Source organism: Malaclemys terrapin, chromosome 9, assembly GCF_027887155.1.
Source record: "Malaclemys terrapin pileata isolate rMalTer1 chromosome 9, rMalTer1.hap1, whole genome shotgun sequence".
Classification (NCBI taxonomy): Eukaryota; Metazoa; Chordata; order Testudines; family Emydidae; genus Malaclemys; species Malaclemys terrapin.
This window is the reverse complement of record NC_071513.1, coordinates 26094832-26120894: the sequence shown is the minus strand read 5'-3', so window position 1 is coordinate 26120894 and position 26063 is coordinate 26094832. Positions and strand designations below refer to the sequence as shown.

At 45.5% G+C, this 26063-nt stretch overlaps 1 protein-coding gene across 8 annotated transcripts; it reads right to left on the bottom strand.

Moving 5' to 3' along the window:
• Window positions 1–230: 230 nt before the first annotated feature.
• RAB41 (RAB41, member RAS oncogene family) lies at window positions 231–24070 on the bottom strand. Of its 8 annotated transcripts, none has more exons than XM_054039363.1 (8): window positions 23893–24069; window positions 18631–18689; window positions 17256–17309; window positions 10045–10153; window positions 9651–9762; window positions 6578–6671; window positions 4436–4502; window positions 231–3154 (listed from the first exon to the last, which is right to left on the bottom strand). In XM_054039363.1, exons 1-8 carry the CDS (start codon window positions 23969–23971, stop codon window positions 3090–3092), a joined length of 639 nt encoding a protein of 212 aa, XP_053895338.1. In that variant the 5' UTR covers window positions 23972–24069; the 3' UTR covers window positions 231–3089. The 8 variants fall into 8 exon arrangements, 7 of the variants coding, with proteins under 7 accessions (XP_053895338.1, XP_053895341.1, XP_053895340.1 ...); XM_054039366.1 differs by lacking the exon at window positions 10045–10153 and adding an exon at window positions 14238–14343 and having other exon boundaries at window positions 23893–24068; XM_054039365.1 differs by lacking the exons at window positions 6578–6671; window positions 10045–10153 and adding exons at window positions 5939–6032; window positions 14238–14343 and having other exon boundaries at window positions 23893–24068.
• Window positions 24071–26063: the final 1993 nt, after the last annotated feature.

Below are 26063 nucleotides of genomic sequence, written 5' to 3'. Positions count from 1 at the left end.
AGGCCAAAGTGGTAGGTTCTTTTTAAGATGCATAAAGAATCCAGAAGACATTTCCCAGACAACCCTTAAGCTTCACAGAGCATCTATAGCTGAAGAATGCATTTAGATGGGACAGCCTGTTACCTGTTTCTTCCACAGATAAATTGGTGTTGGCCTTTGATGGGCAGGGGCTCTGAGTAAAGTAAATAGTGGCAGCAGCAGTCCTCTCCCCAAAACAAACATAGAAAAGGTGTTGGTGAAATAACTTTATTTAGTGTGATACACGGCTGTGGTCAGACAGTCGCTATTCATATTAATAGTCACACTTACTTGGCTAACAGCTAGAAGACAGCAGGGCCAGAGACACACACTCACTATTATGCACATTCATAGGGAAGGCAGTGGAAAGTGAAGTATTTTATTTCACTAGGTTTTCCCTCCCGATTACTTATTCTCCCCCTCCTATCCCCTTCCCCCCCAAAAAAGAAAGTCCAGTGACTTGAGAGAACAATACAACACAGTGGCAGGGTATGTCTGCCTGTAAGAAGGGGAGAGCGGAACCTGTTCTACTGCAGACACAGACACACTGACAGAACATCAGCAATTCCCACACAATAGGGAGTATATACATAGTATGGGACAGGGCTTCACCCTGGGGATGGGTTCTAAAGGACTCAGACTAGGCCACTGAGGGCTTCAGGTAGGAAAAAGGGAACACTCCAGAATAGGAAGGAGAAACAAAGAACAAAACATCCCAGCTTCTCCCTGCAGGTCAACTCACATGGAGAGGAAGGGACAATGCTGACCACATACCAAATGTATCTATCTTAACAACCAGTAGCAGGGTACTCCCATGGCCATTAAGTAAACACAACTAGAAGAGCCAGCCCTGGCATCATGAATTGGGTGCTCCCAAAAGGGAAATCCCAGCTATCAGCGTTCAAGTTAGTTCATCCAGGTAAAAGTGATACTTCATTCCTCTCCCTGGATAGGGCCACAGGGTTCACAGAAAGAGTACATAGCTGAAGTGGTGACCAACAAGGCATTATACCAGAGGAAATACAATTTATGCCGCTGCACCCCATCCAAGCCCCTGTTCTACTGCACTGTTTCTACCCTCCCTTTAGGATGTACCCTGACACCACTACACAGTCAAATGGTGGTCAAATGGATGATCTAACAGGATTTCTCCATTTCTTCCATGTACATTCCTCTCAGCCAATGGACAAGCCTGATCACAGCAGGGTTGTGGGTGGGCACAGAGGCAAAAATCACTTTTAAAAAAATCCCCTTTAAAATGATCATAAGAGTCACTAGGCAATGTTCCCTCAACCCAAGCTAATGGAACAGAAGCAGCCACAAAAAGCAACGTTTCCCTTTATTTAATCCCATCTTCCCCTCCTTTGAAGGTGGGAACAAACCCACCCTACTGCTTGTCCCAATGTTGGGAACATTATGACCTAGCATCTTCTCCACATACAGGGTTGGGGAGGTTCTCCAGCAAAGGCAGCTGCAAGGTTGAGGGTAGCCATGTTCTATTTCATAGGCAACACACTAGAGCAGGGGTAGGCAACCTATGGCATGTGTGCCAAAGGTGGCATGTCAGCTGTTTTTCAGTGGCACTCACACTGCCTGGGTCCTGGCCTCCGGTCCAGGGGGCTCTGCATTTTAATTTAATTTTAAATGAAGCTTCTTAAATATTTTAAAAACCTTATTTACTTTACATACAATAGTTTAGTTATATATTATAGACTTATAGAAAGAGACCTTCTAAAAACGTTAAAATGTATTACTAGCACACGAAACCTTAAATTAGAGTGAATAAATGAAGACTCGGCACACCACTTCTGAAAGGTTGCCGACCCCTGCACTAGATAGTTAAAAGAATAAAACTGCTGTTACCCAGATTCAATCTAGTGGAATACAAGATGCTCAGCTGCCCTTCCACCACATTGGTTGGAGCTGCTGGCACTGGATTGAGTCACTTCTGCAGTGCAAGCCCCATTTCTGCATAACTAGTAACTGTGTAGCTTGTATCCTATGTCTGGCTAGCAGACAGTAGGTTGTGCATGTTCCACAAGAAAAAGGAATATGTCTGCAGGTGAAGATAACCAGAATGGGACCTGGGATGCCCAGTCCTAATACTGCCATCCTAGGGATAAACTCTAGATTCCATATGCAGCCTGCAGATAGAGCCCAGGTCATCCACAGATGAAGTCAGGCAGGCTCTCCCACAGAGACTGAATGCTGCAGCAAGTCTTTCTAACCTCCTCCCCTGCAGCTGACAGCATTCCCCAGGGTAAAGAATCCAACTGAAGCCAGTGATCCTGGGGAATTCTACCCACCACAGGACAAAGGGAGCAAACAAGATCAGTGGCTTGTGCTAGAGCAGATTGGGAGTAGAATGGCCAGTGCTCAGCTCTCACTCACACTGATGCGGGAAGTGAGGAGGGCAGGGAAGTTCCTTCTCCCAAACCTCAAAAGAGAAGACCCAGGAATTGGCTAAGACCAACCACAGGAGGGAGGGACTGGGAAGCCTGTACTGTGCAACCTCTGCAGGAAGCAGGACATGGAGAACAGATCACCCCCAACTTTCAAAACAGGCAAGGCCAAAACAAATTGTGACTAGTTTTAAAGGAGAAGCCTCTGAAGGGGAAAAAAAATAAAAAAAGGAAGTGGTGCATGGGAGAGAAAAAATTACTGGAGTGGAAGGAAAACTGATTAAGATGCAAGGCAATTAGGGAGGTGGAGAACCAACCCCCAGCTTTATTTTTGTTTTCCCTAACGTGGCAGCTTTTTTGTTGCATTCACAGAAAAAGACACCTGTGCAGATAGGCCCAAGGTGTGGGATGGAGTAAAGGGCACCGTGGTGCCAAAGTGCACTACTAAAAGAGGACGACATGACATTCATTCTGCACTCAGGGCTCATACCATGCAATAGGAGGGGCAGCCAGGGCTGTTCCCCACCAGCTAACAGGGAGCTCGCTGACTTAGTAGATTGATTAGCTGTTTCTTCAGTTCACAGAAAGTAGGTTTGCCTAGCCAATGAGAAGTGATGCTCTTCGGTGAGACTGGCCAATCAGGGAAAGTGTTGCTATACAACGGGCACTTTAGCAGGAACAGCCGCTCTCCGTTACTGGCTGCTCAGGAGGTTTCTCTAGCTTGATGTCAATCACTGTAAAAGACAAGTTAAGGAAGCCACCTGGCCAGGGTCATGGGCAAAGCATCACAATACAACTCAAGCCCAGTAGAGCACATAGGACAAAGCACAGACCTTACCTAACCCAGGAGTAAAGTTGGGGGTTTCCACAGTTAAGAACTGGGTAACAAGTGCAGCCACTTAGGTGGCTTGGTACATAGGCATCAATGCCAGGAACTATGAGGTTTGTTTTTTGAAGCAGACATCTCCAGAACCAACAGCTGTCTGAAGGCATTGGTAGAGAGCTGCTGCCTTTGTGAAGGTTGAAGCTAGGAAGAAGTACTGAAGTGACAGCTATAGATTTGACATCTGACAACGAAGGCTGCTGCGATAACAGTTGAATCAGCATGCACTGCCCAAGACAGCACCTACTCTCCTTGATAGAAGCCAGCATTTTGACTACAGCATGTTAGCAACTACCTGTAGCTTTAAACTAGTGTGACCTGGGATTTGGGGCATTTTTACTATAAATCTGAACTGGTCTTTCTCCATAAATAGCCCATGGCAAACCCCTAGCCCCATGAAGCATGCTTCTCAAGAACAACTGACGGTCTCCACCCCATGCTATAATATCAGGTGTGTGCACATATGGAGTCACCAGTTGCTGTTAGGGCATTAGCTGGATACATGGGCAAGTAATGAATTTCTATGGACTGTTGCTTTGGCAGAGGCTATGTTCCTGCCCTTCAGTCTAAGACAATCATTTAGGAGCTGAGTTTGATGGGTTCTAGCTAAGCCCCACTTGGCAGTTCTCTCTCCTGTAATTCTGAATAGCCTCTCAGTCACCCTTCCGGAGAAGGGAAGATGCATTAGCAGAACATGTACTGTACACTGAAAAGCAGACATGATGCACAAGAGTGGGGGGACTGGTTTCACCCAGCACTCGGAAGGGGACAGGCCAGTCAAAAGGATCTCTGTATCGCCCCAGGCCATCTTGCTTGCAGAATACAGAATCAGAAAAGATTAGATTATACTGAATCATTACAAATCAAAACCCATTTCACACCAGGCCTAAACAGCAAAAGCTCAATACTGGCCCCAGTGGTAGAAGCGGCCAAGCCATTTGGCTGCAGATCCTCAGTTTACACATGCAAGTGAGCACTGCAATATAAAGGTTACTTATGCTTTGCAGCGACGTAACTGAATCGAGGTCCATGACTGCCCTCAATCTGTCAAGGGCAGCAAGCCAGACCTGGCAACAAGGAAAACTTGCTAACTCTTGAAATAAGAAAGTTACTGCATAGCAGACAAGGATACTGTCTTCTTTGCTCTTCTCAGGTGTGCTGTCCATCCCAGGTAAGGCAGCAGCCACACGGCGGAAAAGCTGAAAGGCAGCAACCAAAGTAACAGGTGAATGCAGAACTTGTCAAAGAAAGTAAAAGAAACCTCAATTTTCTCTCTAGCGCTGCTGTTGGAAAGCCATAGTTTTGCCAAGAGTTATATACACATTTTAGCCAGCACTGCAGTATTTAACAGTCCTCACAAGAATATCTCTAAGGACTTTATTCAACCCCAGTCCAAATATTTTATCAAGCTTAGTAAGTTACTGAATATCTACAAAGCACACTTCTGGTGCCAGGTTTTGCTTCAGCTTTTTTATTTCTTTAAAATATACCAGACCATTGCTCCACACACACATCACAAAATGCCAGGATGTTAAGAGCAGGCTGGCTAATAATTCAATCCTGCGCTCACTCAACAGAGAAGCAAGTCAGAGGCAGCAATTTACCATTCCAACCCCATTGCTTCTGTGCATAGCTGTTATTGATTTTGTTACTGATAGTGCTATCCACCACTAAACTGATCTAGTTTGTTCCAGAATGAGCTCAGGATTTTAGGGACATGGTGTTTAAAAGTTAAAAGAAATCCAAGCTCTGAGGCAGTGAGCCAGGAGTGGAGGGGCTGACTTGAGTGCTGCACATAGAAAAGAGCCTGTCCTTAAAAGCTATCTATTCATGTTCTTCCTTCCCCACCTCAGACAATCACGAATAGTGCCTCAGGTGCAGGATGGTAATTGTGGCCACAACACACAAAGCTGGACTTACCTTGCAGCACTAGAGAATCACAGAAATTCATGCATTACAAATTTCTGCTAGGCAAATAAAGCAATGCTATCAAGTAGAGTAAGCCCAGAATTTTACACTAGTGCAGAGTGATCTAGTTAAAGAGTAAAATGAAGTTACTGTTTGAGAAGTCCCCAAACCCAAGTGTGAGGTTCTCTGCCAAACCTGTTGCCCTGCAGCATGTTGTGACTAGTGCAAATCAGAGATGAAGAATTTCCTGACAGCAATGATGTTGGGTGTACTTAAAAGTAAATATGGAACAAGGTTTAATTCTGTCCCAGCAGAAACCACCACCACCACCACCACCACCTGGGAAAGGAAATTCCACAAGACACTAGTTTAGCTGTGATTTGAAGGGAACACAGGTGCTTTGTTTCCAAAGCTCTGACATGCTTTAGCAACAAGTATTGTTGGTGTCACAGGTCTGGGAACAGGATACGTCAGCTGCTGACAGGATCCCTTAGCATTCTACCTGAATGAGCCCCCTTGGCTTGGCAGGAGAGGGAGCCTCCTTTATTTAAAGGACACATTGACTGCCTAAAGGGAAGAATTTCAGAGGCTGGGAATATAGAGGCAGAGGGTAAAGTGGGAAGTGAAGACCTGATGCAGCACAAAACCCATAAAGCAGCTCATCTCCCTGATCACAGTGAAGTGGAAAGTGCAGAATTTGCATCCTGAGGGCACAGTGCTGCTCTACCTGTTTCACATTGTATCCAGTCTTCGCACTTGTCTCAATAAACATCACATTCAGCTCTTTGGCTCTCTGCTCACCTTCCTCCGTAGTGATTTGCCTGGACAGACAGATGCAAACAGGAAAGAAAGAGCAAGAGACGGAAGAATAGACAGGAGAGAGAAGGCATGAGTTAGAGACTTCTGTGACTGAAACACTCTTCAGTGAAGGATTTTAATAGAGTATTGTCCAGGAAGGGAGACCGTAGGGCTTCTGAGCCTTTACGCCCCTCCCTCCCTTTACCTCCTCCTTATGCTCCAGCTAAGATGGGACCAATCCAAATGAGCAGCTGAGGGAATATGTAGATTATAATAACCAATAGGATGAGTCTGCACCGGGTGAGTTTCATGTAACAACACACTTAAGTCTCATTCATAGCCTCCTTGTGGGGGAAGGAAGGGCCCTCTTCAGCTGTACCTAATGCAACAGAATCAGTGTGCAGCCATGCAAAAAGCAAGTCCCCCAAGTCAACAGAAGGAAACTCCGTAAGGTGATAGGAAGGTCTCAAAGGCTCCAGCAGGAGGTGAAATTCAACAGCAAGTACTGAGCTGCTGCTTGGAAGCGAAGCATCTGCAAGAGCATCCCTGACCAGTGACCTGTACATACCTGTTTCATATTATATCCTGCTTTAGCACTGGTTTCAATATACATCACATTCAGTTCTTGGGCCTTTCTCTCGCCCTCCTCTATAGAAACCTGTCTACAGCAATGAGAACAAATCACAGAAAAGAAACCAAAACAAAGGAAAACTAGACAGAAATGGTAGTAGAAATTAAAATAAACCACAAAGGAACTGACCAGCAACTGAAATAACATTAGCTTGGAAAGAAAACATACAGGCTACACAAAATAAAATGACAAATTAAATAAATGGCTCAACTCTTCAAACATGTTTGATACTACAGCTTAGAGGACAGTACCTGATTCTTCTCAAAGGGCTAACAGTTTCCTGAGGACTTTATCAAGACACAGAAGTCATGGCTAGGCTCAGATTGACACTAGGGCTTTGTTTAGTTTAGGATTAGAGATGCAGTATTTTAACTAACCAACATGATCTGAACACCTAAAACTCTAGGCACGACAAGGCAGGTTCTTGCTTTGACCAGAGTTTTAGGTGTTAGATCACATTAACTAGCTCAATTTAACATCATCACCTTTAATTCCTAGTCTAGACAAAACATCTGGTACCACCTAGATTACCCCACTGGGAGGGAATTTCTAATGCCACATGCACTCCAACTACAGGTATACTGCAAGCATGGCAAAGTCTCTGGCTTTTTTGATAGGGCTGGTACAAATGTTGAGCTGGCATACACAGGATGCCCTACACTTCTGTCCCATCAGTCATCCTGTGACTGATGAGGTTCCTACTGTATTTTCCAGTGCTGGAAAAAGACAAGAGTGGCAGATTCCACAAGCTTGCTAAAAATTAGAAAGCCCAAAATCTGAGAGCCAGATGACTAATATTATTCTGGGCACCCAGGAAGGACATAAAGTACTAATTGCTCAGGCCATACTGTTATTGTGGATAGAGCATGGTTCTCATGTTTTATCTAGTAGTCACTTTCCCTGGCTGATCCAAAGTGAGGCAGCTTGGAATCCCTGTCAGCCAGATTTTTCAGTCCAGACCATTTGATGTGTGTTAATTACAACCTAGTTTAAGTTGTTCCTGGGTGGGAAGAGTTTTCCATATTCCTGGTAAGTGCGGTAAGGCATCGTTTATGGTGGCGTCCACTGAAGCTGAGACTCTGTGAAGTAACCTTAGTAGAAAGGAGCTTTGAAAACAGAAGTGAACTATAGTAGAGCTACAGGGGAATGAAGAAAATATGACAATGGTTTAGTTCAGTTGACACGGAGCATCTGTCGGTATCCCACTTCTAAGGTGGCATAGTGTGTAGGAGCCTAGCCTCTGTTAGTAACTCACTGCAAGATGGTTTAACAGAACTGCATATGTTCTTCCCAGTAGGGCTGGAAAGCTCAACACAGCAGCAAGGCATGTTCTCCCCAGTGAAGGGGAAGCGGTAAGGGTAGACAAGGGCCAAAGAGAAAATGAGACTCTCATGGCAGCAATATGCACTTGCAAGGTTGAGTATCATGTCACATGAGCACTATACAACTCCAACACAACGGGGGAAGCAGAGAATGCACGCAGTAAACTCTAAAATGATTTTTATACTTCATGGAAATGGTAAAATAAAAATCAAATTTAAAAATTCTAAAGTATTAAAAATACCCCTTTAACAGAGTTGTATAGTCAGACATCTTGTTGAGCCTCACATCAAAGCAGAGGAAATTAAATAGCCAGCTGAGGGTGTTTGGCTGAATGTTTACAATTTTTCTAGCATGGCTACTGCACCGGTGAAAGAATTACGTTTGACAAAGCATTTCTGTTTAAATTCCTCTTACGGCTTGAAACTCACCCAGCAGACAGACGTATCTGTGGGCAGCCTGGGGTAAATTGTTTTAGTTTGGTAAGACTGCATTTGGCTGTGAAAGTTCCAAGTGTTTTCCCCAGTTCAGCAACTTAGATTTTTACTGTACACTAAACTCAAATAGGTTAACTTGAAGCAAATTTCCCATGGAACTCAGAACTCAGTAAAGTTAGTGCTTTTGACACAGTTGAAGGTAACAGTTTTGAAATTAATAGTTAAAAAAATACTGCGCAGTCTAATTTTTCCCTCACTAACAATGTGCTGAGGTGCCTAGCACGTGATATACATGAACACCATGAAATAAAGGCACAGCAGCTATTTGTATCTACAGTATTTCTATTGTGTCCATCATAATGGTACTTATGTGACATTTGAATCTCAGTGCACTTTGTCCTTTATACAAAGTAAATTTCAATCAATGGAATAAGCTTGAATTCAACATTAAGGATGAGAATCTGAAGTTAAGAGATTCAGGAATGCAAGCCTCTGGTCCCTTAGGATACTAACTACCCTACTGCACATGCTAAAGTGGCACTGTCTCATTTAAAATATTTTTCAAAAACTGAACTGCTTTCTTTAACATACTAGTAGCATTTTATATTAGTAAACCTGACTGAGTTTGAAGAGTCAAGCTTACTTTTTACATCTCTCGTTTTGGACAGTTGAGTGGCCAGATTCATTTTGGTTAATTGTGAGTTTGTTTCATTTGCTGGTTCCGAACACTGTAGTGCTGTGCTACTGCAGGGAATTCTGTTTTGGAGGAAGCCTCTCTGTTGATCTCAGATTTTGTAAAATCTGTTTTCCATACACCTACATCTGATGCCAAATTAGACTTGACAGGGTCTCTTACATTTGCCATGCACAAAGACCCATTTAATGTTGCTGTGGGAACCAGAATTTCCTGACTTTTGTGAAGTTACTTTTTCAGTCTTATCTCCCTATTAGGGGCGTGTTTTGTACCAAACAGTGTGGAGCAGGTGCTTGTTTTGGTGGCCTGAGAAGCTTTTTCAGTTGACTTTGTTCTAAACATGATTTGTACAGTTTATAACAAGACAAAGCACCTTGGGCATTCTATTACATCTGTTATGGAACCAACAGCAAGGAGAGTGGGAATCTCACTCGTCACTGACTACTTAAGCCCCAAAGGGCCATTGTAGTCTGGGCTTAAGAACAGTTAGTGGTCCCCTTAAAAAGTATACCAGCCACTTGCTGTCAAACTGGCAAGGTCACCAATTCCCCTCCATTACCTCTTGTCTGCCAGGTCAGTTTTATTCCCCACCAACATGATGATGACATCACTTCCTCTCTCTGTTCGCACATCATCAATCCACTTGGAGGTTTGCTGGAACGAGTTCAGATCTGTGTGAAGAGAGGAGGATTGAACACATTAACTAGAAGCTCTTTCAAACAAGGGGATAATGAAACACTTCTAAAACTACTTGTGTCTTCACCCCTATGCTTTGCCAATTCCCCCAGCACTGCATAGAGGACATCCTTAGATTGCTTCTTGTCCACCCAGAAGGGAAGAGACAGTTATGTTTCTAATGTTATCTTTCCGTAATAACTCATGACTGTACACTTACTAGCCCCTCGCTCAAGTGTAGCATTTCAAACACAATGAGACATCAAAGCACCACTCACTTGTAATGTCATAGACTACCACAGCAATGGTGGAGTCGCGGATGTAGCTGGGAATGAGGCTGCGGAACCGCTCCTGGCCTGCTGTGTCCCAAAGCTGTAGCCGAACCTGCTGGTACCAGGCCAGGGAGAGCAGAAAGAGCAGAGAGAGAGAGAAAGAAGAAAGGAGGAAACTGTCCTTTAGAGAAAAGGCTATTTGCCAGAACTAACTGTTTACAGGTCTCAGTCTGGGAACTGGATATTTGCCTTGCTGACCAGCCCCCTGAACACGCAAAGAGCAGTGAACCCAGCTGTTCTGTCTATTTCAGGCTGTAAGAAGGCCTACTTTAATTACCCCTTCTGTGTGCTTGGAAGTCCCATGAAGTTCACACCCTTCCGCTCCCCATACCCATGAGCTCTACCTTGAGGCTACTGCCATTCCAACCAAAAAGGACACCCACTGGTACCCATCAACACTATTTAACATTGTGAAAGGTGGCCAATAAGTAACCTACCATGTTGACCATTCCCTCCAAGGGAGGAGTATGCTGCTTCCCTAACACACCTAGGGTATGTCTTCACTACCCACCAGATAGCAATCGATCCAGCGGGGATCCATTTATCGCATGTAGTCTAGACACGATAATCGACCCGAGCGCTCTCCCGTCGACTCCTCTACTCTAGTGCCATGAAAGGCGCAAGCAGAGTCAATGGGGGAGCGGCAGCAGTCGACTCACCGCGGTGAAGACACCACGGTAAGTTGATCTAAGTAAGTCGACTTCAGCTACATTATTCACGTAGCTGAAGTTGCGTAACTTAAAACGATCCTCCCCCCACCGTAGACCAGGGCCTAGTCTAGGGAGCTAGAATCTCAGATCTGAGCCCCTTGTGTAATTCTCAAATTTATACTCAATGCAAAGACAAGGGACAACTTCTTCAGGAGACCACGTAGTGAAATAGCATCTACATTCTCCTCAGCATCAAGCATCCAAAAAAAGGGTAATGGGGATTTTTGTGTAAGCTTAGGTCAAGAGGTTTCAGGAAGAAAAAAAAAAGCACACGCAGCAAGCCCCAGCCCACAAATGGCATTCGATGCTCCCTTGCAGAAAAGCATGAAAAGCAGAAACATGCACCAGTTACTTGGCAAGAAGAGGACAGTTTGGTCTCTAGCACAGCAGCCATATTAGCTCAGTCAGAATATCCAAAGCACAAAAGGGGCTACAAGAGACACCACAATTTAAAAATGTTATTTCTCCCTCCCCCACTCCACCCTCATATCCACAGGTTCTTGGGAGGTCAGAAAGAAGTAACGGTGATTATGCCTGGTGGAAGGTGTGTCCTACCTACATGAAGTGTCAGGGCTCAAAAAAGGCCCCTAGATACCACAATGGTGAGTGAACAAATGCTTAATAAAATATATCAAGTAGTTTCACCTCAGATTTCCCATTCCGTCTCCCCAAAATGCTGCCAACTGTCATCCCGCTAGCAGCACTGCTCTGAACAGTCTGACAGAGCAAGAAAAGCCTGCTACTGACATTTTCAGTGATCAAACATGTTTAGTGTGAGCTAGAGGAAGCCCCAGAAAGGACCTAGTAGGAGTATCTGAGCAGGCTAGATGTGCTCACAAATTCTAATTGCTCAGCAGTTTGGAACAGTGGCCCTTTTATGCCTGAAAGAGCATATTAGTTGAGTGAGCTTGCAGGTGCCCAACGCTAGCTATAAGATGAAGGTGGCAGTTTTTACTAAGGAAAGAGAAGGGCAGACTGCCAAATTCTGTTTAGGAAGAGACTTGTTCTTGGAGAAGCTTTGGCAGACCACCTCTCCAAACCCCTATGGTACCAGCACTAGAATCCACTCCATTGCCCTGTGGTTTCAGTTGCATTGGGGTCTAACTTTAAGTGTTAGACTCCTTGGTGCCCTTCCCTCTCCTATAAAGGGCATTGCTTTGTGCTAGCGTCCCCCAGTGCCAGAGGAAATCCAAACAGTGAATCCCAGCCCCTAGGCTACACTGTATACCAGCCCTCAAGATTCAGGTTTGAGACTTGTACCCTAGGCCCATTCCTTAGCTTCATGATGCACCTCCATGGTGGTCCCCACATCACTGCTGCCCACCTCCCATTCACCCAGGCAGGGTCCAAAAAAGATGGAGTTTAAGCTGCCTCACTTACACGGCTGCCACTCATGTTCCTCCGTATCTAGAAGGTGTTACTGAGAGGTTCACGCACTCATTCTGGATTTATTCCTCACCACTCCCCCAAGGCCAGCTGAGCTCCCGCTCTGCCAGCTTGTTTCAGCAGGCATCCAAGTATGTCGTATGGAGTGCCACAGCTTTGCTGACCTGCTAGACTGTTTTGACCAGTGGCTCTCAAACTATTGTACTGGTGACCCCTTTTACATAGCAAGCCTCTGAGTGCGACCCCCCTTATAAATGTATAAAAGCGCGTTTTTAATTTAACACTATTATAAATGCTGGAGCAAAATGGGGTTTGGGGTGGAGGTTGACCCCCCTCCCCCTGTAATAACCTCGCGACCCCCTGAGGGGGCCTGATCCCCAGTTTGAGAACCCCTGGTTTTGACTTATTGGAGCCTAAGTTGTTTGGAGAAGCTGAAGTTGCTGTAGGGACAGACTGCATATATGCACGCCTTTTTTTTTTTTTAAGTGTGTGTGGGGAGAATAAGGGAAACAATTGTAACATCCTTCCTATCCCCAACTCTCACCATTTCATTTGTGGCCAGGGCTGCATAAGCACAATCTTTCACTCCGAGTCCAAACAGAACTAGAAGCTTCCCATAGCCTGCTGCAGAACAGGCTGAATAGCATGTTATGCCCCTCACAATATCCAGCCCGGGACAGATGTCATCACAGACTGGCACAGTGCACATCCTGTCTCTCAAACTCCAACCTCAGCTAGAGCTGTTCCCAATGTATATCCGAGCATGTCCCTGTCTATGTCCAGAAGGCAGACTTGTCCTCGTTTTCCCCTCAAATTCCTGCATGGTGCCCTATGGCACATTACATTTGTATGTTCTGCCACCCCAGAGGCCTTTCCCTGAAGGAAGTCTCAGACAATCATTCGCAAAGTGGAGTAATCTTGGAAATTACAGAGACCTCAATTGCTTGTCCCCACTACAAATCATTGGGGGGAAATTCAAACAGAAAAGTGATCTTACTTGTTAAATATTTATGTACTCAGCACAGTGCATGACAAAAATAAAGGAAGTCCCCACCCATAAAACCTTAGAAGTTAGAATTACTGTATCCTAAACTCTAGATTAAAGTGAATCTATTAAGAAAAAACTACTGGGGCAGTGTTTTTTATTTATTTTACTTAGCTCTAGTCTATACCATATGGATATACTGGTATAACCCTCCATGTGGACACTTCTTCAGATATAAATCACTTTTTGATTTCCCAAGTGATAAACTAAACCAAGGAACGGAACTCTTAATATTGGAATAAGTGTCTATCCCAGGGGTTATACCAGTACAACTATTAATTTAAATTCACCCCTTAGCTTACACCTCCCATATAGACAAGACCATTTTAATTTAGAGAAAGTTTGAATGATGGGTGTTTTCCCTTCAAAGTTGTTTATTCTTTAGAAATGCCAGGAATATTAAGTCTTGCCTTTCCCTTTTTGTTAGAAGGCTCTTTGGACAACCCAGATGTGCACTGTGCAGTTTTTAAGTTGGTGTTATACAGTTTCAGACAGTTTGAAAATAAAAAAAGAGTTACTCCCCCCACTCAGGTTTCCCTTCTTTGGTATCTTTGTCAAATTCCTTCTAGTGCTCTACTTGTCCAGAGAAATCCTACAGTTCTAGCATTAAAACAAGTAGATAAGAGCTTCTGAAAAACCCTTAAGGCCTTTTTTTAATAACACAGAGGGATATAAAAAGGCATAAATCCAATTCGCACACGTACACACCCTTTGTAGGTCATCTTTAAGGTTTGAGATATGAGTAAATAGAAATCAATGATTTCCCAATTCCCTAAGCAGCCTTGATGGAATTACTTTTGGAAGTGGGAAAGAAGAGACTTCGGCTACCTCCCCCAGAGGCAGGAGATCCACCCACAAAACACCTGCAGGGCTCTAGTTGTGAGCTTAGCCCCACCTCGTATGGAAATGAGCCCCTTCCAAAAACAGAGCTGTCTCCTCCACTTAGAGGGAACCTGTTAACAGCAAGGCCCCTGCAGGACCTCAGGCTCAATACCTACTTGTAATGTCAAAGACAATGACAGCTGCAGCAGAGTCACGGATGTAGCTGGGAATGAGGCTGCGGAACCTCTCCTGGCCGGCTGTGTCCCACAGCTGCAGCCTGATCTGGGAAATGGAAAAATGTGGGGGGAGAGGAAGGGGAAGAGCAGGAAAAATGGAAACAAAATAAAACCAAAACCCAAGTGAAATAAAAAGAAAAACTATTTTGCAAGGCAAAAAATAATGCAAACAAACATTCAAAGGAAAGTTAAAATGGAACAAAAATGCAGTGCAGAAGAATGAAGAGTGATGAAGGTACCTCTCCATCCCTTCCATGCAATGGCCGCAACTAACATGGCAGAACCATCACTCAGCTTCCACCTCTACCTGCTGAGGTGTAAGAGACACCCTATTTCGGTGGAAAACCAAAACATCCCTCATAAAAATCACTTCTAACAGCATCAGAGGGGTAGCCGTGTTAGTCTGAATCTGTAAAAAGCAACAGAGGGTCCTATGGTACCTTTGAGACCAACAGAAGTATTGGGAGCATAAGCTTTCGTGGGTAAGAACCTCACTTCTTCAGATGCAAGAAGTGAGGTTCTTACCCACGAAAGCTTATGCTCCCAATACTTCTGTTAGTCTCAAAGGTGCCACAGGACCCTCTGTTGCTTTTTACTTCTAACAGCATCCACCAGAGATGAATCATTAATGTGTATCTGTATCACTACATTTTGGCAGTCAGACAGGACAGGGCTATCCACAATGCTTGCTGCCTACATATGGCTGTATGCAGTCACACCTAATAAATAAGGACTTAATCATCCTGGAGCCTGTCGTAGATTAGTTCATTATGGAGCCAAGAGGGACTTTGTTTAATCTCATTATAAGGTCTAAAGCACAAAGGTAGGATAATGCGTGAGGCCCCAGCCACATTCAACTGGAGTGTCTGCTCTCCTGATATAGTGTTATCAAACACCCTCCAAACTCGCTTACCATCATCAGTCATGCTCAGAACAGAGGATCCCACAGTGGAAAAAGGGAATACATACAACAGATGACACTGGAAGCCATTACATGAGAACCTAAAAAGCAGGACCACCTGCAAGCCCTCTGTGCTCACTCAGATTTGACACCATCCCAAGATAATTTACTAACAGTTGATATTGCTGCCATAGAACTGGGCTCTTCCTTACCTCTTGATGAAGGTTGTGCCATGTAGGACCAGTTTTCACAAGTCCTAAAAAAAAAAAAAATCTAGAAAAACCTACCAATCATGCTGACTTGGGAACTGCACCCAGACACTGTGATGGCTGAGGGCAAGCGGAGCTTCAGTTCCAGGCCAAATCTCTCTACACCTCAGCAGCCTATTCCTCTCTTCCATTCCAGGATCACACAAGTTAAAGATTCATAGTATGAAGAAGAATGAAGCCCCAAAGCTTTGAACTTGTACTTGAGAATTCAGCCTGTTAGGAGCAATACTGAGAGGTGAAGGACGAAGTTCCATCCATCCTCCCAGGCTGAGGTTGTAGCGTGACATGGAGCTCTGTCTGACAGTTATGGGTACTCATTAAGGTAAATGAGATTTTACACTCCATTTAATTTGGTGTGTCTCATCCACCCGACAAGCAAAGAGTTGTAAGCAGCATGTTTGTGTTCTATTTCCCACAGTCAAAGCCCGTGAGTGTTTTTCTTGGCAATTTACTTAGGGCTGATTTTGAGAATGAAAAAGTACATGCACTAGGGGCTACAGACAGTTGTTTCTTCTGTTCACTGGTACAGGCAACGCAGGATGGATTTAGAATTTGAGCATCTGGAACAAGGATAGCTCTGAAGGGAGGATACATCCAACACACCAAACCAAGTATGCACCAAAATGTTAATTAGCCAGTGTGCAAGCAAGGCCCTGTCATGGTTCTATCCCAGCATGGCAGCCAGAGCCTTGTCTCAGACTTGGCTGGTGCTAGATTTTACAAGGCCCTGTGAGAAGAGACATGCAGATAACCTGAGAGCAGGTATTTTTTCCCCTGTTTCATCTCCCATTTTGCCATCTTTGCCCTCTTAACAGGCTTTATGGCCTCTGGTGGTCCCCCTACATGACCCAGAAAGCTAACAGTGGAAATAATGCGAGAGGAAGGCAGTTAGGAAATTCATTCTCTGCCACAGTGGACCAGAGAGAGGGATGTTGCTCTGGTTTGAAGATCAGGTGCAGAGGCAGCATGCCCAGTGTCACCTAACCAGAAGGGTTAGCATCACATCACTCAGGACCAGCGACTGTCTCCAAAGGAAGGCCAGTTTCACCTGCTCAGCCAGTGATGAGTACTCATTTGAGATTCAACAGGTAAATATACCAAAAGGAATGGGAGAGAAATCTAGGGGGCCTCTCTATGCACAGGGGACATCATGTAGCCTACACACTTAACTGTATTGGTTCACTGAACATTTTCCTTCCATCTCTGATTTTATTCAGAGAGATGTTTGTTATCTGAATGTTGTAGGTTAGAATTATGTTACTGACTTATCTGGCCACCTGTCCTGTGAGAAGTGACCTTGTTTGCCTCAGAAATCTTCAGTGACTTCACAGAGCAGAATCACCCTGGTCTACTTCGATCCATTTATACTGATAGTCCCAAAGGCAGCATTGCAGCCACTTATGAGAATGAGCATGTTATGCCGGTGATATAGCAGCAACAAGTACAACACAAAGACAGCCCTTTTCTCCAAGCACATGGATTTGTGAACTTGACCCAATTTTGCATAGTGCTTTTTTGACCTTCCTCTGAAGCACCAAGTATTATCACAAGTACCAGAAACAGGACCAATGGTTTGAGCCAGTACAACAGGAAACAGGATTCCATGCAAGACAGATTACTAGCCTGACTAGGTCTGGCAACTCCTGTTAAACACTGTCCCTGTGAAGGCTGCTGTAGGGTTTGGAGGAATGGCCATTGCATGAAGAACCAGGTAGAAACATTGTGTACGTGGGCAACTGCTGCTCTTGTGACTGCATTTGCCAGGTTAATTACAGAGTCCTCACTCACCGTGCGGTCTTCTAGATACATTGTCTTTGACAGGAAATCAATTCCAATGGTTGCCTGAAAAGAAGAAAAAAAAAAAAGTCTTAGTAACCTGAAATTTATCCGCTCATACTGGTTTGTAAAGTATTATATTTATTAGTATCAAAAATCTTCCAATTAAGGTTGTTCATGTGCATTTATCGCCTCAATCTGTCCATGAGAGAGTGTCTTACAAAGTGTGATAGATACAGCAATTTTCTGCAGTATCTTTGCAAGACCTCATTGAATTAAGTTTAAGTAGCTTTGGAATCCACTGTAGTATACATGCAAACCTTATCTCTTATTGTGGGATTGCATAACTTTCTTTAGGGAGGAGATGTGACCAATGTAAACCCTGGGAAGCGTTCTGAGCGTCAAAGGACTATTTTAAACAAAGTACCAGACAAGGAGGAACTTTTGGGACAAAATTAAGTGGGTTTCCTAGGAAATGCTTGGGAGGAGGTGAATGCAAATTCCTACCTCCTGATCCAACCTATTGAAGCTATGGCCTGAGGAGAAACCCATTGTCTGCAGATTACCTATTCCTGGAATCTGAAGATCAAAGCCTAAACTACAAATTCATGGGAGTGCCTGTTCTGAGCTAACAGCTATTATGAACCACAGAAAAAACCCTTGGTGGGATTTGAAGAACTGATCACCTGCCAGAGCCCTTGTGGGAGTTGAATTCTCTCTGGTAAAGCTTATTGGTGTGTGTAGGTTCTTTTATTGTTTAATATGTTTTCTCTGAAATGCTTTCACCTTAAGACTAAGTGTGCTTGCTTAGAATGGGCTGTGTGAGAACTCATAATGGTGGGCAATTATGCTGTTTATAGCCCCTGAGAAGAAAGCAAAATGCTCATACTGACTTGTCTAGGCAGTCTGACATGCTGGGAAACTCATATGTAGGCAGGGAACTGTGTAGCCACCGTAAGGAGGGGGAGTTACACAGGTTCCACATCTTATCTATCTCCATATGGCACTGAGATATCAGCACCTACCTATGTGAAACGTCATGCGTCTAACTTCACATACCACAAGAACCAAGGGTCACCAAATGAAATTAATAGACAGCCAGTTTAAAAACAAACGTAAGGAAGTACTTCTTCACACAATACACAGTCAACCTAAGGATCTCATTGCCAAAGAATGTTGTGAAGACCAAAAGTATAACTGGGTTCAAAGTAAAATTAGATAAATTCATGGAGGATAGGTCCATCAATGTCTATTAGCCAAGATAGTCAGGGATGCAATCCCAGGCTAATGTAGCTTTTATCACAGTTCTTGAAAGATCAGTTCTTCCCAAACAATGAAGGAATTTGATATATTTTGATAAAAAAGCATTTACTGGGCTCCCACTCACCTGATAAGTATTGTCAAAACTGTCATACATAAACCTGGTGATCAGAGATGTCTTCCCAACTGCAGGAGGAGAGAAAAAAATAATTACTTTCAAGTGGTAGAAAAGGAGTAAGGCTGCTTCCCACAAAGCACTGTTAATTCAAATGATAAAGCTTCCAAACTCAATGTTCGTTGCTCTTCTTGCTACAACCTTCTTTGGCCTGTAAGGAACTGTCTATACTACAAAATATCTAGACAAAGAACCCAGTCACAACATGGTTAAAAATATAGTGTAGAATAGACCTAACCAAGTCACATGATATTTTCAAGACTGTACTAGTTAATTACTAAGTATACTGTAACCTGGTCCTCAACTTAGTTCTAGCTGAAGTGTTGATGGGATCTAAAAATTATTCATTTTGCTCACCCAAAACAGTGCCAAATCTGTGTAAGTTATTTGTATTGTAACACCTAAAAGCCCCAGTCACAGACCAGGACACCATTGTATTAGGCTAAGGGTCGGCAACCTTTCAGAGGTGGTGTGCCAAGTCTTCATTTATTCACTCTAATTTAAGGTTTTGCATGCTAGTAATACATTTTAATGTTTTTAGAAGGTCTCTTTCTATAAGTCTATAATATATAACTAAACTATTGTTGTATGTAAAGTAAAATGTTTAAGAAGCTTCATTTAAAATTAAATTAAAATGCAGAGCCCCCCAGACCAGTGGCCAGGACCCGGGCAGTGAGAGTGCTACTGAAAATCAGCTTGCGTGCCGCCTTCAGCACGCATGTCCTACATTGCCTACCCCTGTATTAGGCTCTGCGCAAACAGAACAATGAGCTAGTCCCTGCCCCAAACTGTGCACAATCTAACTAAGAGGCAAATGGATACAGAGGTGGGGTGGATTACAAAGAAACAGTGTGACAGTATTGGATAGCATGATAGGCAGTGGCCTCAGCACACTAGCAGACTAACCATTTTTTGTAGGCATCACACACAAGGAATTTTTTAAGGAGGGATTTGAAAGTTAATGAGGTAGCTCTGTCGATACTTATGGGAGCTCCTCACAAGTCTGAGGGGTAGCACATGAGAAAGCATGAAGCTGCTTGTTTGAAAATTTAACAAGTGGGTAATGTAGGTTGGTATCATGGGCCGATTAGAGGCAGGAGCCGACATCTCAATAGTGAATGAGAGATGATAGGGAGGGTAGGGACAGGCCGTGAAGGGCCTTGAAAATGAAGACAAATAGCTCATGTGCGATGCAATAGAAAAGTGGGAACCAGTAAAGAAATGCAAAGAGAGGGATGATATGGTCAAAACAATGGGCTAGTAAAGTGAACTTTGCAGTAATATTTTGAATGGATATGAGTGAGGCAAGTTTGTGTGGTGAAGATCTAACAGGAAACTGCAGAAAGTCATGGAAGAACCAAAAATAATAAATGCTCTGAAATCTCAATGGCTTCAGTGGGCAGAATGGTAGGATAACAGAAGACAAACAAGCTAAGCTCCACCAGGAAGGTCATCTTTATGGTATCCAGTGGCATGGTTGATCTAAGAAGATGGAGGAATAATACCGAGCAACCTAAGAGCTCTTACTGGGATTTACCATCAACTGAAAACATATACCCTTGATAGAAAGAGGTGGAGTAAATTCTAAGCTCAGCTAAGGACCTCTGTGGTCTATTGAACCAGGAAGTGAAGTAAATGCTTGCACTTGTCAAGGCCAGCAAAAAAGATATTGCAGTAATCAAGACGAGAGCTTTGTGGATGGATAGGAGAGGCTGTATCTCAGAGATGCGAATCAGAAACAATCAGCAGAAGCTACAGGTCTGAGTCAAAGATGATGCGTAGGTTATGGGCCTGTGAGGTACACAGAACAGTGGTGTTGTCCACAGTGATTGAAAAATGAGGTATTGGGGAGGGAAGATCAAGAGTTCTGTTTTAGCTATGTTAACCTTGAGCTTTTGACTGGACAGCTACAATGAGAAGTCAGAGAGAGGCTGAAATTTTAGTTTGGAGACAGGTCTGGAGAAGAAGATGATTTCCAAGTCGTAAGCACAGAGATGGCAGCTGAATTTGTGTTTGCAGATGAGACAATCCAGAGATGGAAAAGAGGACCAAGAACAGAGTCCAGTGGAACCCCCACAACTAGCTGAAAGGGGGATGAGGAGAATCCTTTGAAGAACATGCTGAGGGAGCAATGAGAGGTAGGAAGAGAACCAGGAGAAGACAGTCACTGAAGTTAAGAGAGGACAACATTTCAGGAACAGTATGGTCTGTGATGCCAAAGGTGGCTGATAGATCAAGGAGGATGAGGCTGGAGTACTGGTTCGGAACTTTGGCTAGGAATAAATCATTGAAGACTTCCACTTGCACTCTGCTGAAACCACTCTTGTGAAAGAAAGCCAGACTGGAAAGCAACTCTAGACAGCGATTGACTGCTCTGTTTACAAAGAGCTTAGAGACAGAAGGAAGAAGGGGAGGTAGCTGCAAAGGCAATTGGGATAAAGGTTTTTTTTTTTTTTAAGATGGGAGGAACTAGATAAAGTATGCCTCTGTTGTGAGGGAAGAGAGAGAGGTTAAGTGGAACTGCATGGGAGGGATGAGAGTGGTGATATATGTTACACTACTATACCACATATGCTATTTAATACCAATATGCAATTTATATCCCATTTACATCACTATGGAGTTTGACCTTGAGATGTCTATGGGAATTGCACCTGCTTATACCAGGTATGAAATCAGGGTCTCTGTTTCTTCACTTGTATCTACTCTTCTCAGTTGCACCAATGCTTCTGAGCACCCTCTCTTTCCCTTCATGGGAAGAGGGCATAATTTTTTGACAGGGGCTATCAAGTGGTTTCATAACAGGGTCCACATTTTAATATGGATCCCTTCCTATCCATTCACAACTGCTTAACTTATCTGTGGAAACTACAGCCATTGCCAACATAGATAGTAACATTAGGAAAACAATATATTTTTAGCTTTCTTTAAGCACTGTTTAGTAGCTGAATGGGGGAGGAGCCAGCACTAATCAGCTCTCCATGGACAACCAAGCACTCCGCAGACCACCACTGGGGAATTTGCCTTATGCAATCATTTGATTTTCTCATGTTCTCCTTTACCACCCCAACGCCCAACACTGCAGTGACCCTTCCTCTACTGCCTTCCCAAGCTGGACCATGCTCCCTCATACAGCTTCTTAACACTGCACTTTCAGCCCTAGTTTATGCTAAAAAACAGCTGCTTAAACACATTTGGGGATAATCATATTTTGCAATTGTGTTCTACAATGCTGGACAGAAGTCACCATAAGTGCTTTAGCTATCTACACCAAAATATGGTTATCAAACCATGATTAGTTACAGTTTATTAACACTTAGGAAATGGTAATTTCTGTCCACACAGATCTGAAACGACAACATTATAGCACTTGGATCATAATTACGCTTGACAGAATTTAATTTTTTTAAATAATATTGACTGACAATATCCATGTTTATTTTTAAATATTTTTTTCTATTTTTATCAATTTCAGTTTTCACCATGGTGGGAAATTAGGGCGGCGGGGCCACAATCTTTAAATATTTATCCTTGAGTTGCAACCCTTCTGTGAAGTAGGGAAGCACTATTATTCTCATTTCACATGAGGACGAGGCAGAGACACTAAATGTCTTCCCAAAGATCACGCAGGAAGCTTGTGAATTGTGGTCTCCTGAGCATCAGGCTAGTGCCCTAACCACTGACCATCCTTCTTCAAAAATGTGAGCTTTCAGCAGAGCAACAGAAAAAGCCTTTTCTGACTGTTTGCACCTGGGCATGGTGCTCCCCCAACCGGTCTAGTGGAAATGCATCAAGATAATGCAATTCTCCCACAAGTGCAGAGAGTGGGATTCCTGAAATCTCTTTATCATAGTATATCAGGGTTGGAAGGGACCTCGGGAGGTCATCTAGTCCAACTCCCTGCTCAAAGCAGGGCCAATTCCCAACTAAATCATCCCAGCCAGGGCTTTGTCAAGCCTGACCTTAAAACCCTCTAAGGAAGGAGATTCCCTCAAGAACACCCTCCACATGCAGCTCCCAGAAACGTGGAATTACTCTAAACCCAGCAGCTTTCAGGTTGTGGAGAAACTGACTAATTTCCCACTAAGTACCTCAATAGTAATCTCAGTGCTTTATATGTGCACATATGTTACTGCAACCTCACACATGTTATGAACATTAGCCAGCCAAGACATAAAAGTCTGCTTGCTTACCCTGTGATAAAAAAGTGAGCTTTTTTTAAACTCACCTGCTCAAAAGTGAGTGAGCAGAATTTTGCAAAGCTGGATAATGCCAACAAGCAAACACAGTGGGCTGTTTTCAGTGAACAACTGAACTGGTGGGACTGAACCACCATTAATATAAAAAGTTCAGTGTGCCTACACTGTCCACACTGAATCATATTTTGAACCAATGCAGTTTTGTCCCCCATCCACACTAGGCCATTTTTAAAGCCATTTCAGTTGCACTACTCTCTGGGTGTCCACTCCCAGTTCTTGACAGAGCTGGCAGAAACTGTGTATGTGGGGATATCACAACCAGTGCACTGCAGAAGAGTAAGAGAAGAACTATTTGCAACATTCATACTATAACTCCAAACACCTCCATCCACATTGGTGATCTGAATGGGGCACTTGTGCCTGGTCACCAAGCATGTTAGAAGTGTGCTGACAGGAGCATATCATTGTCAGAACAGCAGCTTTCAGCGATGCAGATAAGGTCTTATCCATGGCTAAGGACTGGAGAGCTGACAGCCTGGCTAGACACCCCACACAGCAGCTCAGGGCAGCAGTGGCAGGGACACAGCCAGCCATTACCAGGAAGGGTGAGCTGGGCTAAGATCTGGATCTGGCCTTTTGCGAAGAGCACCAGCTCGACGACAGCAGCGCCCTTCCCGCCCCGAGAGGCTAGAAATCATCCCGATTGCAGCTCCTGCGGAAACCCACGGGGCCACACCCCGGGCCACTGATGCAGCCACTGAGTCTGTTTCTTCCACTTGGCCACACCGCACCCCCACTCCCGGCTCTGCCCCGCCTCAGGCCTGGACCACCGCCCCCAGCTCCGAGTGCCCCCCCCCTCAGTAACAGAGAGACCCCCCCCCATGCCGCAGGCAGAGACCCCACCCTGCCCCCAAGTCCTCTCCCGCCCCGGGTTTACCCCCGCCCAGGCACGGACCCCTCTCGCTCCACCCTGCCCCCGGCGCCCCCACCCCAGCCCCGGCCCCGCCCCGCTCACCGCTCTGCTCGCCCAGGAACACCAGCTTGAACTTGCGCAGCGGGTTCCCGAACTCGCCGCCGCTGCCGGGCGCGGACATGGCGGAGCGGGGAGGCCGAGCCGGGACTGGGGAAAGGAGACGCTGCCCAACTCCCACCGCTCCGGGATCCACCCACCGCCACCGCTTCGGGCGTCACTTCCGCAGACGCAGAGACAGAAAACGTCATCCCCCTGCGCCGTGGGCTCATCCAGGCAAGCGCGTGAGCGACGTCTTCACGTACCAGCTTGCCAGTTCCTGTCGTCTGACGGCACCGTGTGCCGATGTGACGTCACTTGGCACGCTGATGCTGATGTCAAGGGTGGGAGTTTCACACCCCAACACAGTAAATGCTTGAGATGCATTACTCAAACACCCTTCCCCCAGACTGTTAGCTACCCCCACCCAGCCCTGGATGGGCAAGGGGGGTGGGGTCCCCCATGCACCTGTAATGGACCCCCACCAGATGGGTAAGGGTAGGGTTACCATACGTCCGGTTTTTCCCAGACATGTCCGGCTTTTCGGCAATCAAACCCCCGTCCTGGGGGAATTGCCAAAAAGCCAAACATGTCCGGGAAAAATACCGTCCGTGCACTTCCCCTCCCGCGGCTGCTCTGCGAGTCCTCCCCTCTCAGACTTCGGCTTTGTTTAAGAGCCGAGCTGCCCGAGCCAGCGCTACCGGCTTCGGGCAACCCCCCTTGCCTCCGGACCCCAGCCGCCAGCCAGGCACTTCTCCTCCCCGGCTCCAGCTGCTCTGCTCCGGTGGCTGGGGTCCGGAGGCACGGGGGGCTGCCTGAAGCCGGTAGCGCTGGCTCAGGCAGCTTGGCTCTTAAACAAAGCCGAAGTCTGAGACGGGAGGAACAGAGGCAGCTGGAGCCGGGGAGGAGAAGTGCCCGGCCGGCGGCGCAGGGTCCGGAGGCATGGGGGCTGCCCGAAGCCGGTAGTGCTCGGGCAGCTTGGCTCTTAAACAGAGCCGAAGAGTCAAGGGAGGAGCAGAGCCTCCGGCCGCGGCGGCTCTGCTCCTCCCCTGACTCTTCGGCTCTGTTTAAGAGCCGAGCGCTACGGGCTTCGGGCAGCCCCCATGCCTCCGGACCCTGCGCCGCCAGAGCCCGGGAGGGGAAGTGCCCAGCCGGGGGCGCAGGGTCCGGAGGCAAGGGGGCTGCCCGAAGCCCAAGCGCTACCGGCTTCACGGTTTGCCCGGCAGCCTCCAGACCCTGCGCCCCTGGCTGGGCGCTTCCCCTCCCGGGCTTCAGCTGCGCTGGGGAAGTGCCAGCCAGGGGCGCAGGGTCTGGGGGCTGCCCGGCAAACCGTGAAGCCGGTAGCGCTCGGGCAGCCCTTTTCGCGTGGCTGGGAGTGGGAGGGAGGAGGGGGTGGAGTTAGGACGGGGTTGGGGCGGAGAAGGGGCGGAGTTGGGGCGGGGCTTGGGGTGGGGAAATGGGCGGGGCCAGGGCCCCGTGGAGGGTCCTCTTTTTTTATTTGTTACATATGGTAACCCTAGGTAAGGGGGATCCCCATGCACCTATAACAGGAACCCCCTAGATGTATAACAGGGGGTCCCCCATGCACCTATAATAGGGACCTCCCACCAGATGGATAACACAATGTTCTTGTAAAAGGAACCCCTCCACCAGATGAGTAATGGGGATCCCCCATTGCATCTGTGACAGGAATACCCCCCCCACCAGATATTTACCTAAAATCCTCCCATGCACCTATACCAGGAGCTCCGCACCAGCTGGATACCAGGATTCCCCCTAATCCACCTATAACAGGCCCACCCATCAGATGGATTACAGGAATCTACCCTTCCCTGCCCAAACGTACTGTAGACTATAAGCCTCCATTTGCAAGAACAACACTGGGTTTTTAGCCTTCACGGGCCTTGAATACTTAGGTCACATAGTAAGAATGCTGATGTCCTGCACACACTAGTACAGTACTTTCAACATTTCTACCCCGGTCGTAAATTATGGGTCTGAATTTTCCTAGTGTAAACATAACCATGGTTGTAGTGGAAAATCTGAAATATAGGAAATGACGTCCTGTCTAAACGTGGCTTTTGTTACACTTATGTAGCTGCACCAATGTAACTAAACCAATGCAACCTCCCTGTATTCATGTGCAACACGGAATGAGCTTCTCCAATGTAAACCTA